Raw genomic sequence first — 13,712 nt, forward strand, 5'->3', positions numbered from 1 at the left:
AAGATGCTGCTTGACTTGGTCCCTGTCCACTTCTCTAAACTCACAGAATATCCTCAGTGGCTTTCTCTCAGTTCCTTACACATGCCAAGGTTGTTTCCAGCCTTTGTACTCATCTTTTCTGCCTGAGATGCCCTACCTTTCCTATAAGCTTGTTCTTTTGTACTATTTAGTGCTCAGCTATTTAGAGAGGCCTTCTATGGTCCCCGAATCTAACGTAGCCTATACCCCTCTCCCTTCCCCTCCCCACACACTATTCTATCATGGCTCTCGGAAATAATTTTGGTCATTTATTTGATTTTCCTCATCAGTATGTTAGCAGGGGCCTCATCTATTATATAGCTCAAGCTCTTAAATAGTGTCTGGCACTTGGTAAGTACTCAAATATGATTATTACCAATAGTGCAACACCACCAAGTTTAACTCAATAATTCAGCCTCTTTTAAAATAGTTAGAGCTAGCATCATCCAGTCTCTACTAAAATAGATACAGTAATTCCAGCTTACTACATAAGGCAAGCCCCCCTCCCATTTCACACTCAGCTCAGCTCAAATAGATGCTTTTCTATAACTTTTACCTGTTATTTTTGTGCCTGGCATACCCAACAGATAAAACACTATGTTTGCTTTATCTTCACAGGATATCTTTTTAGGCTGTCCTCATCATTCTCAAGTGTCCTTTTCTCCTTCCTCCATTCATCCTCTGTTCATCAGTTGATGTTAATTTCCAAACTCCTTGCCACTCTGGACATATTTACAATTGTCAGTCAGGTCACTGTTACTTTTAATATGGCATCCTGAACACAAACTACTAATGCCATCATTAACTCACATAGGGTACAACAACAAGACTATTATTCTAATAATGTGGTTTAAGACTTCATTAATTTTTTTGGAATCCTTAGTCAGTAGCACCCAGAGCTCACAATTTTAAAATCTCTACCTTTTTTCACATGAACACGAATCTCCTTCAATTTTCACTCTGCCCAGACCAATGGGTATGTATATATGAGTGTGTGACTCTCCTGTTTGCATTCTAATAAAGGAAATAAGCTGTGAGTACTAAAAGGTAGAAAGTGGTAAGAGCTAGGGATGTACAGCAGAGAGGTTTTACATGGTGGTATGAACATCATGAGCTAGGGGTATGTTTGAAGAATAGATCATTCTGAGTGGGAACAAAGAGTATGTGAAGGAGAACAACGAGAGAGAAAATTAGGCCGGATTCTGGGAAGCCAGAAACCATGCTGAGTATGCACTGAGTGCTCACTGAAGGCACCTGTGTGTTGGGGTGATAACATTATATGATCAAACTGCGTTAGGAAGAAAAACTTAGCATGATGGAGGATAAACTGGAGGCGGAAAACTAGTTAGAAAACAACTGCAATGGGTAAGGGGGAATGGATATCTGAAGTATTTCACAGGCCTAGAGGACTAGAGAATAGCTGATTTATCAAATCTTAAAGTGTGGTTGGTTCTCTCCCAAATTTAAAAATAAAATCTTGTTCCCATGTTCTTTCCAAGTCACAGACATTGAGTGAGCCTTGCCATGCAAAGAGATACCTCTTGTCTCTGGGTCCAGACCTGTCATCCCCTCATCCTAGTTGTCCTCATCTGTAATTGTCCCTGCTGAAAGCAAGATCAGTATGAATTGCATCATGCAGTGCAAACACTGCATCTGTTTCCTTTCCGAAATAGGGTTATATAATTAAAACAACGCCACAGTAAGATTCCTTTTTACTTGCTGTAGACTTTACTGACCCAAAACAATGCTATTTAAAAAAATATCCTTAAATATGTCCTGGTACAGTAATAATGCCACATGTAATTTGCTCTGCATTACACTTGGCCTGCCTTAAGCATTGATAAACTCTATTCCAAGTTTGCCCAGTTCCAAGACACCTGGTAGGATTGATTCAGTCCTGAAGGAATATGAATACAGGGAAAATGACTCACAAATGACTTACTCATTAATAATCAGATCAGGAGCAAAACACAGCAAGTTTGAACTTGATTGTCTATATGATCTCCACCCCAGGGCGAATGACATGAGGAACATCCATGAATATTGCAGTAGGGTCATTTGGTCATCCAGATGTAAGTTCCTGAATCCTGAATTAAGAGGAATAAAGGTATGAGGAAACATTCTAGTTGCCAAAGAGAAGATCATCTCTCTGGGAACTGCCAAAGACAGTTTTGGAGGACTCTTAACAGATAGAGGAAATGAAGGACAAACTGGGCACAGTTTTCCTTTGTCATCTGACATGTTAAGCACCAAAGCCCTCAGTACTTTTTAATAGCATTCAATGTAAGAAAACTTAAGAGTTGCCAGTTTTTGTCACCTTTTGCCTATGTGAGTAAATATGGACTAAATAGTAAAATGCTATACTAAATAGTAAAATAGAAAGCCAAGAGTCCTGTCCTGGGATGTTACTCATTCAGTGAATTTAAGTTAAAAAAACTTCCCCTGATATTTATACCTCTTTCCCCCTTGATGGAGTGGGGATGGCAGGAGGCCATGGGACCAGGGCGATAGAAAGCCCAAATGTTTTATTTAAAAGATTCTTAAGACTTGTGCCTTAGCTACGTTATCTTTGCATCTTACCTGGTATCGCCTTCGCCCATTTCACCGCTGCGATCACCTGCCGCCCACCTAACATGTTGAGTGTGGTCATGATCCGCCAAGTTGTATCTGGAATGGAGCTGTCGTAGCCCGCATATATCACCTCCGGCTCAATGACCTCCAGCAGTGACACCAGGGTAGGGGTGAGTTGCGGTAACGTTGCAGGGACTATTGTTTTGTTAGCAGAATTTTCAGAAGTTTCTTGTGAGACTCCTGTAGTGGCCTGCTGAATTCCTTTTATCTTTTTCTTTGTTTTTCGAGCTGTGGGTATATTAAGAAAAATACACAGAAATCAGCTGTAATGGGAAAATCTGGGCAGCACAGTTTATTAAAGAGGTATTTTAATTTCTGCAACTATTTAATTTGAAAGAGGAGAAATCTTTTATTTAGCAATTATGATAAGAAGAGAAAAACACATTTTTGCCTGAAAGCAAAGGATCAAGAAGAACCCGTTCATTCATTAATTTCCTCTACAGATAAGCCATTCTTCATTATAGTTATACTTTATATAAAATTGTCTTACAACACTATGTTAAAACAATATAAACAAATCACTCACCTAGATTCTTCCATAAAGTAATTTCTGTCTCAGTTTCACCCCAAAGTAAAAATTTTCGTTAGTTATACAAGGCAAATTACTTTTATTATCAATTGAAAGAAAGAATCTCAGTTTGTAATCCCAGACTAGTAACTGTGGTTTACGGTTAATCTAATTATGGGTATATGTAATGAAGAGAGTGATACTGTTTATACGCTTGCAAAAAGTCCACTTCTTATCAAGACAGTAAGATGACATAGGAGATCACACACTAAAAAGAAAGAGTATTAGTTCTAACAGCAGAAAAATCCACTTTTTACCTTTATATGATGGATACTATATGGGACTTACAAACCTTTGTGGAGATGAAGAGAAAAACTTTAAATTTCTTTACATAAATTACCAGTGGGTAATTTCCCTTTTATAAGAGATTTATATTCATGACTCTATAAGCCTAAAGTATCCATTTTCATGTAATATATAAAGTAACTAAAACCATCTTTTATTTTTGACTTAGTTTGGAACAGTACAGTCAAATTACAGCATGGATTCTATAGATTTTTTAGTCTTCATACTCTTGAATTTACTTGTTCTAGTGACAAATAAAAATATTAGGCAAGAAAAGAATTTTAGTATTCCTAAAGAGAAAGTACTCAGAACTCCAAGGAAGGGCAAGGAATGTAATTTGTATGAAAGAAGAAATGTACCTATCTCAGTTGTCAGGTATGCGAACCATTTTGCTAAGGGAAAAGTAAATGCTAATCACATTTAAAAATAATTATTAGATCCTCTGTCCCTAAAATGCCAAAGTACTTAGTTTGTGGAGGACAGATGTGGTGGCGAGAACTATGTATCTCAACGTACAGTGTTAGAAAGGGAAAAAACCCTGTTGTTTACACTGAATAGAATGGTCCCATTTCTTATTGTGCTCTGTGCTGAGACATTTAAGAATTTTTAGTTAACATTTCAAAACAGAGAAACAGGATCGCGATAGATCTGTTCTAACTTATTTTACCATGCTCTATTGAAGATACAGTATGCTGTAGTAGTAGAGAGAGCATAAATATGAAACCAGCATGTTTGAATATAATCCTGACTCTGCCACTGAGTAGTTGGGTATCTGTGCAAGTTACTCCCGGGGCCTTAGTTTCCTCTTCTGTAAAGTGAGGATAATATTAGTACCTACACCTCACAGGGTCCATTGATAATTAAGTCAGTTAAAATATATAAAATGCGTAAAATAGTTCTCGGTATATGTTAAGTGCTATATAAGAATGATCATTGCTGCAACTGGTAGTAAAATACAGTTGTAGAATGTTTTGAATTCACGTAGTCCAAGTCTACAGAGAAGTGATGAAGTTTTAAAATACACGTAAGGAAACCCTTTAAACAACCAAAGGTATCTCACTGACACCCAGATCTCCAAATCGTGGAATGTACTTTGTTGACAAAGTAGACAAGAACATGCATATCCCCAATCAATACACTGAAACAGTACTGTAAAAACTTCAATTAACCATAACTTTAAATTTGTCTAGAATATGTGTTCCTACACTCCACATTAGAACAAAGAAGAAAGGACAATGACAAACTGGAGGATTTTAAAGTCTTCTCACCATAAAACTAGAAGAGAACATAGGCAAAACATTCTGATATAAATCATACCAATGTTTTCTTAAGTCTGTCTCCCAAGGCAATAGAAATGAAAACCAAAATAAACAAATGAGACCTAATCAAACTTACAAGCTTTTGCACAGCAAAGGAAACCATACCAAAAAAAAAAAATGAAAAGACAATCTACAGACTGGGAGAAAATATTTGTAAATGATGTGACTGACAAGGGATTAATTTCCAAAATATACAAACAAACAGCTCATACAGCTCGACAACAAAGAAACAAACAACCCATTCGAAAAATAGGCAGAAGACCTAGATAGACAGTTCTCCAAAGAAATACAGATGGCCAACAGGCACATGGAAAGATGCTCAGCATCGCTAATTATTAGAGAAATGCAAGTTAAAACTACAATGAGGCACCACCTCATGCCAGTCAGAATGGCCATCATTAAGAAGTCTACAAATAACAAGTGCTGGAGAGGGTGTGGAGAAAAGGGAACCCTCCTGCACTGCTGGTGGGAATGTAAGTTGGTATAACTACTGTGGAAAACAGTATGGAGGTTCCTGAGAAAATGAAAAGTAGAGTTAGCATATGATCCAGCAATCCCACTCCTGGGCATATATCCAGACCAAACTATAGTTCAAAAAGAGGGATGCATCCCTATGTTCATAGCAGCACTGTTCACAATAGCCAAGACACGTTAACAACCTAAGTCTCCATCGACAGATGAATGGATAAAGAAGATGTGGTACATGTACACAGTGGAGTACTACTCAGACATAAAAAAACCCAAAAATAATGCCATTTGATGCAACTAGAGATTAGCATACTAAGTAAAATAAGTCAGAAAGAGAACGACAAATACCATATGATATCACTTATATGTGGAATCTGAAATAGGACACAAATGAACCTATCTACAAAACAGAAACAGACTCACGGACACAGAGAACAGACTGGTGGCTGCCGAGGGAGAGTGTGGTGGGCGAGGGCTGGATTGGGAGTTTGGGATTAGCAGATGTGAACTGGTACATAAAGAATGGATAAATAACAAGGCCCTAATGTATAGCACAGGGAACTACATTCAGTCTCCTGTGATAAAGTATGACGGAAAAGAATATGAAAAGAATGCATATATATGTATAACTGAGTCACTCTGCTGTACAGCAGTAGTTACCACAACATTGTAATTCAACTAAACTTCAATAAAAAATAAATTAAAAACGTAAAAAAATAAAGATCAAAGGAAAAAAATGAAAAAAATCATCTTCTATACTCGATATATAATCAGTTTAATTTCTTACTGCTTATCTATAGTCCTAAGAGAGAACAGATGCTTCTGAATAAAGCTCAGAAAGGCCTATTGAGCCCAACTGTGTTGGGCTATGTACTATTTTCACATAACTGGGGCAAGGAGTTGTTAATTGAATTAGTTAAGCAATCACTAGTTTTAATCACAATTTAGTTAATAAGATTTTACTCTAAAGTTCCTGACCCCTTGGAGCGTACAGGAGATTAGCAGTCAATATGTGATCTCTACAGAAGTGTTCATGAGTCTGTGATAGCTCCATTTCATTCTTAAGAAAAGTAAAGAAATCTTATTTAGCTTAAAACTTAGCTTAAAAATATTAGTTATGAGCCTGTAAGTTCCACTTGCCCCTTATGACAAAAATAAAACTATAATTACCTTAAAATGAAAAAACAGTTAGGATCACCCTTAAGAACCTTACTGTACTCTAATGCCAGGCACTTTAAGCAGTGAAGAAGGCTGCCTTAAAATAAATCTTGAGAATCCCTTGGTATGGAGCAAGAGTATCAAAATACAGCACTTGCAGTACTAAATTACAGTTATGGAGAGCACTGGGCTCTGAGAGAGTTGACTGCTTCTGCAGAATTACTCTGGTGCTATCGTGAAACTGCCTGGCTTAGGGGAAACACTCCGATGAACGAGAGAACATTTTTAAAGATTGTTTAAAAAAAAACAAAGAAGAACAATGTAGTTCAGCCATGTGTTTCATGCTTAAGTACTAAGTATTATTGCCCACCAAAGACTTCTGGGACACACACATACCTACTCCAAATAAAAGTTTTATATATACTGGAATAATTAAAAACAAAAGTGAGGCTTTCACACTACAACCACATATACACAAAAACTCTATTAGATTTTTTAAAGCCTTTCTTTAAATTTTTCTACAAGTAGAGTTACATTATCAACGGCATGATATGTGCTACCTAATAACTAATATATTATTAACTAACAAACTAGAACTGTGTAGTGTAAGTGGACATAAGGTTAATCTTGGTTCTACTTGAAGGTGGTTTCAATATGAGGGTCCAAAATAACCTCTTTGAGTAGAAGAATGTATATCAAAGACTAGCATGTAGTAGCTCTTGACAAAGGCTAGTTTCCCCACTATTCTGATATTTTTATATGACGACTTATAGAAGCATGCAGTGTGGCTGTTTTTTTATTTCAGTGTTTTGAGAAATTGCAGCTTTGTACGTTTAAATTTTATTCATTCAAAAAAGTTGACTTTTCAACGGAAGACTTTTCAACGGATTAGAAATGGCAGTGATGGTATATTTGATAATACAGAGAAAATGAGATGTCACTCGCTGCCTTGGTCTTCTGGTGAGGTAAAGGCAAAGGGCACTACAGTTGTTACTAAATTGTAAGAAGGAGGAGAAATGGGACAAACTTACTAACCTGGTCCATCAGAATCATTATTTTATAGGTGATATATCTTATTTCTTTTGAATAAAAACATTCCCTTATACTTGGGATAGGGAAGGAATTGCTCAAAAGAGCATTATATGCTTAAAGCTCCAAAGATCAAAGTTAAGCTTGATGTGTATTTGGGAAAGCATCTAAAATGTTACTGGGTAAGCAACCACACTATAATATAAGTGATACAACAGAATTTTATTTGAGCTTGTCCTTTGAGTAAACTTATTTCTAAATATAAAATAGCTGAGATGAAAACATGGGGATTAAAGGAAAGTAGTAAAACTGGGGCTGGAGAAAAAAATATATAAACCAAGCACTAAAACCTGACATGCGTTAGTATATATTTATTTAAATGGTGAGAGAACAGGAAAATGAAACTTAAAATATGCACAGAAATGTGATATGTAAGAAAGTTAGGAATAACTATCTGGTTTTTTTTGTAACAAGAAGAAATTATCCTTGTGGCACTGAAAGTGAACTTCTACATGAATGTGTAATCAATCTCTGTAGCTTTTGTAACACCTACAAGAAGATGGGCATTTATCATTTTCTTTTTTCTTTTTTTTAAACATTTTTGGGGTTTTGTTTTTTTGGCCGCAGCATGCGGGATCTTAGTTCCCCAACCAGGGATTGAACCCATGCCCCCCGCATTGGAAGCGCAGAGAACCGCTGGATCGCCAGGAAAGTCCCAGCTTATCATTTTCTTTAAAGCAATGTTTAACATGTTGATACTCTGTAATAAAGTGATTGGTGTGTCACGAAGGTCTGTAAACATGGTGAAGAAAAGACTAACTTAGTCTGTCTTTTTTGCTATCGAAGTAATATGAAGAACTGAGAAGATAATGTTGTGTGTCTGGTTTGGGGAATCAGACTATAGTCACACCCATAAATCTACTTTATATTTAAAAACATATACACACAGTGTGTCCTAGATAGCACCAACAGTCTCTCTTCTGTCAAAAGAACCACATGGTTTCCATTCTCCCTCTAATATCACCATATTAGACAAGATTAGTCTTTCCAAAATACAAGTCTGATCATATCTCTGCCCTTATTTTCCACCTAACTCCTAGATTTAAAATTCAATGTTGCTTCTTCTAGGAAGCTTTCCCTGCCTTTTAGGACAGAATTAGGTGACCTTCCTCTTGCTCCTGTAGCTCTCTATTTCTTTTGTAGTGTGCTGTACCATTTTGTGATTGACTCTGCAACCTAACTAGACAGTAAAGTACTTGAATACAGGCACTATTTTACTGATGTTGAATGCAGACACTGTTTTATTCGTTTTATGTCTAGTGCTTGCCTTGGTGAGTACTTGCCGAATCAAAGTGCACAGGGGTTATTAGATCACCACTACCACCTTCATGGCACTTGCAGTTTCAACTAAGGCAAAATTCCAAACTTTTTTCCAGAGGAAAGCTTTTAAATGATGAGATCAATTTTAATTATACAGCTTGTTATATAAACCAGGATATGAAACTTATAACTAGTTTCAGATTTCTTCTTTGCTTGAAAAACAAAACAAACAAAACCCATCCAATGCCTCCTTGAGGAGTTCCCCCCCCCCCCCCGTAGATTTGTAACAAAAGATTTATATATACACATGTGTGCCAAGTAAAAGGTAAATAACAGAATAATGGACATGCAACTATATCTGGTATAAAAACATTTCTAACCCTAGCAAATAGTTTTGAGCTTGAAAAAAGAAATAAGAAAGATCAAAGTAATGTTTCTTCAAGTCTTATAAGTTTCATTATTACATAATTTTCTTTCTTAGCATATAGTCTGGCTACACTGAATTCAGTGTGTACAGTAAAAGTTGGTGAATAAACAAGCAGAATATGAAATACTCATTAAAAAAATCCTGCTTTTAATTATTACATCTGCTTATGTATATTTTAAAAAGTAAAACAATAAATTTTTATATGATGCAGAGACAGTTCATTTTAGATATTTACATTACCTTCCAGGTTCATTCCTGCTTGAAGACATTTTCTATAGCGGCATGCTGGGCAGTTTTTTCTTCGAATTTTATCAATGATGCAATCATTTCTTCCAGCACAAAGATAATTGTGCTGTCCTATATGGAAAATAAAGGCACTGTTAAAATTTCACAGGCCTTAAAGGATATTTTTATGGAGAGGCTCTTTGCTGTTGTTGCTGTTTTGGGTGGAACATAGCCAAGGACCAAAGGCACTGATTAAGGAACATATAGTGTACTTTCTTACATTCATTACAAAGTTGAGAGGTCAACTTAAAATAAAAAGCCTTTCGTATTCTGTTTGACATAGTTCATTAAAAAAAACTTTACTGCAGTATACACATAGAAAAGCTCACAAATCCTAAGTGTACCACCTAACCTAATAAATTTTCATAAGCCAAACACTTCCATGTAATCAGCTCTCATATCAAGAAGCAGAACGGTTCCCCCACAAACCCTCTTCTTGCCCCCTTCCAGTCACTACCTACCAGGGGTAACCTCTTTCTTGATAAGCTGTTCTTTAAATTGTGCTTTAAACAGTTTCTTCTTCTAACAATTATAGAAGATCTCTCTGTATTTTATTTATTTATTCTATTTATAGAAGATCTCACTATTTTATTATGACTTCTAACTTAATGCTAAGGAGGACTAGAGAAAGAGGAAACTGGTTTAAAAATACTGTGAGAGTCCCAAAGGGAAAATGACTTTAATTCAGCATTGTACCACCGTATGCAAATAAAGCGTGCTCCCCTTCCAAATTTTTAAATAAAGTGATAGGTAAACACTTAAATTATGTTAAGGTCGCCAGCAATTAGTTAGGTGTATCACAGACTTGGCAAACTAAGCTACTAAGCTATATAGGACTTAGGGAGATTTGTTCATTATTTCACATGCTTTTTGACTCCAAATACTGAAGATCGTTACTGTCTAAAATCTTCTGCCACCCAGTATTAAATGTGCTAAGAGGTAGAAATGCAGTTTTCACCTGTCAAAAATTTTCAAGGAAAATTTAAAAGGGAAAGACAGAAAGTCTTCCTACCCTCTCCCTCCCCTCAATTGTACCCTCTTTTGTTGAAGAAAACTATCTGAAGATTTGCTAGCCTGGCAAAAACTGAAAGAATCCTCCTACACAAGGCCAGCATATCTAAATAGATACACTAGATAATTAAGAGTCTGTGTCTTTACACTAGAGGGGATGGTCTTCAGAAGACTACAGGACATTTGTCTTCTCAAAAATAAATCATATTCAAAGAAAAGAGAAAACATCATAATCATCAGTTCATTAGGTTGAATATACCTAGTCTGATTTCTGGGAAAAGATACTTTATGCATAGAATAATCTACTTGACTTGGATGAAAAAAAACTATATTCATTTCTTCCTAACATGTTAAATCACAGTGCTAACTGTTAAGCATTAGTTTGGGGTAGATGGTTAACTGTATCAGGTTCAATTCTTTGTGAGAAATAGGCCACAGAATTGACTAGCGGTCTACAATTCAGCTTTGTTCCAGAGTTGTTCTCCAATGCCAAACGTCTGTACGAGCTGTTTCAATTCCTTTCTGTATTGTGTAAGTTTGCTAGCTTCTCTACTTGGACATGAAATGGAAGCACTAATGCAATAATTCTATCCTCTATACAGTTTAAGTAGGAACAACAGATGCCATCATAATTGAAGCAGTTATAATACAAAGAAGTTCTACCCCATAAGAATATCCCTGAATCATTGTCCTGTAGTTGATTGAAAAAATTACTCATTGCTAAACACAGAAAAAGTTTCAGTGCGTTATTTATATCTAACCAAAAGATGAGAATGTGCATGTTATGCTAATAATGATTTCTTTATCCCAGGCATGTCTTGAGCACGATTAAGAATCTGAGCTACACGATCAGGGGGCATTGTACCTTCGTAAGTTCAAATCAGCTCTATCTGGTTATTAGTATGAAGTTGGACAAGCCTTTGGGTGTCTTATCTATAAAAAGAGGAGTTTCGAATAGTGGTCACTATTTACAAGGCATGGACATGTACCACTAATAGTCAGTCACTCCCTGTCAGTCATTTTGATAAGACAATAAGACATCTTAGTTTGGAATTCCTGTGTCTTCTACCATTTGGTAAATTCCCTTTCTAACTAAAAAGAGAGAGTAGATGTCAGGAGAAGAGCCTTCGGGCCAGCTGGAATTTCTCAACATTGTTTTGTTTGCATTGTATTTATTTTTATGGTAAAAATCTATTTTTGGCAATTGATTCTATTTCTATTTCTGGTAGGTGTGGTAGCCAGCCTCCAACAAGATGGCCCCCAGTGGTCTCTGTTTCCTGGTATTCACACTCTTAGATAGTCCCTTCCCAAACTATACCAGCACTGGTCTGTGTGACCAATAAAATACGGCACAAGTGACAAGTATGTCACATCTGAGATTAAGTTATAAAGATATTATGTTCCCATATTCGTCACAGCCTCTCTTGTGGATCATTTGTTCCAGGGGAGGCCAGCTGCTATGTTGAGAGCGGCACTAGAGGAGGCCCACATAATGAGGAACTGAAGCTTCCTGTGAAAAGCAATGTTAATGGGCTGGGAAGTGGATCCTCTAGCCCCGCTCAAGCCTTCAGATGACTGCAGCTGCCACCAACAGTCTGAATGTAACTTCATGAGAGTCCCAGGACTACCCAGCTAATGAGCTGCTCTCCCAAATTCCTGACTCTCAGAAGCTGCGTGATATAATAAACATCTGTTGTTTTAAGCTACTAATTTTGGGGGTAATTTGTTACACATCAATAGATAACTAATACAGTAGGGATAGTAAAGTTGTTTTAAAATAAAGTTATAAAAAAGACTGATCCAAGAAAAATATTAGGTAGTAAATAGAACAGTGATGCTTGGACATGATCAAGATAATGAAAGTGGTATAGGAAATGGGCAACACAGCAAAGGGCATGTCCTAGGGTTTTCTGTAGTTTGTATACCCTATTGGAAGTATCCAAGTTTCAAATGTGAGCTGTGACTGTCAGCTTGAGCATCTTTCTTTACTGCTCTCAGAAACAGTGTGGTATAGTGCAAAGTGCACTTGGCAAAGGGCCAGGAAGCCCTTGGTCTGATCTGCAGCTCTGCTGCCTAGCTGTGTGATCTCAGTAATGTTTATTAACCTTTCTGAACCCCCCGTTTCTCCATCTGTAAAGTTGGAAAATTAGCACCTACCTTGCTGTGCTTCTGCAAGGGTTAAAGGCAGTTGTGTAGAAGGTTCTTAAAATAGTGCCTAGCACATTGTAAGCACTCAATAAACACTAGCTATTAAATAATTCCCTTCTTATTGCTTTCATCTCAGTATTTAACTAGATTATAAACTGCCCGGAGATGTGATTTTTATCCTTTCAGGAAGTCAGTATAGCATTGAGATTGAGCCTGTTTGGAGACAGCTATGTTTGAATCCTAGCTCTGTCAAACTGTGTGAGCTTCAGTTTCCTAGTCTATCAAATATGGATCATAATAGCATCTAAGATCTCACGGAGCTGTTAATTAAGTGGTATGACATATAAAACATAGTGCTTGGTACATCGTAAATTAAGGGTAGCTGATATCCATCTCCATTATGACCCACCAACAAAGATTATATGCAGTTTGTGCAAAGGGAACATAAGAAAAAGGGACTCAGTGGAAAAAAAGATCATTCAGCTAGTATACATCTAAAGAAATGGAGCTACCCAGATTCTTCTCTGTATGCAAAAAAGCAACTCCCAGAATAATGAATAAAAAAATTCAAAATATCAATCCTCGATCTGGGTTGTATGGATAATAAATAAGTAAAACTTTTGCAAATTTCCTAAAAATATTTAAATGTTTGGGTATTTACAATACTTTGCCAGTGTGGTGGGCAACCTATAATTTCTAGCAGGTGTTAAAAATGGAATGAATGTAGTGTAATGAAAATCATACAAGCTTCATCTTTGTAACTGTTCAAGAAAGTGCTCCAAAATATGTATCTGGACTTAAAAACAGATTTCCATCATGTCTAGAAGGGAAAAGTAGAACTGCCATGAGTTAGGTTAGCAAATGATTACAGAATTTTAGAGCTGGAAGTGACCCTGGAGAAAATTTAAGTCCAAATAAAGGATTTACTTAACACAGTTCACATTTTAACCTTTTCTTATTAATCATGTAATCTAGCCATCGTATTTAACTGAAATACTTATATGATATACATTTTGAAATAGTATAGCTAATATTCAATGAAATT

General features: G+C 36.4%; 1 protein-coding gene across 7 annotated transcripts in view; it reads right to left on the bottom strand.

Annotated features, from left to right (window-relative positions):
• NR3C1 (nuclear receptor subfamily 3 group C member 1) overlaps positions 1-13,712 on the bottom strand; it is a 127,431-nt gene that overhangs the window by 18,229 nt on the left and 95,490 nt on the right. For all 7 annotated transcript variants that reach the window (XM_068536096.1, XM_068536098.1, XM_068536095.1 and 4 more), the window contains exons 4-6: positions 9,464-9,580; positions 2,599-2,877; positions 1,961-2,105 (exon numbers count right to left, since the gene is read on the bottom strand). In XM_068536096.1, the coding sequence (XP_068392197.1) occupies positions 1,961-2,105; positions 2,599-2,877; positions 9,464-9,580 (541 nt within the window). The remainder of the gene's footprint in view (positions 1-1,960; positions 2,106-2,598; positions 2,878-9,463; positions 9,581-13,712) is intronic.

The sequence above is a fragment of the Eschrichtius robustus genome, chromosome 2, assembly GCF_028021215.1.
Source record: "Eschrichtius robustus isolate mEscRob2 chromosome 2, mEscRob2.pri, whole genome shotgun sequence".
Taxonomy (NCBI): Eukaryota; Metazoa; Chordata; class Mammalia; order Artiodactyla; family Eschrichtiidae; genus Eschrichtius; species Eschrichtius robustus.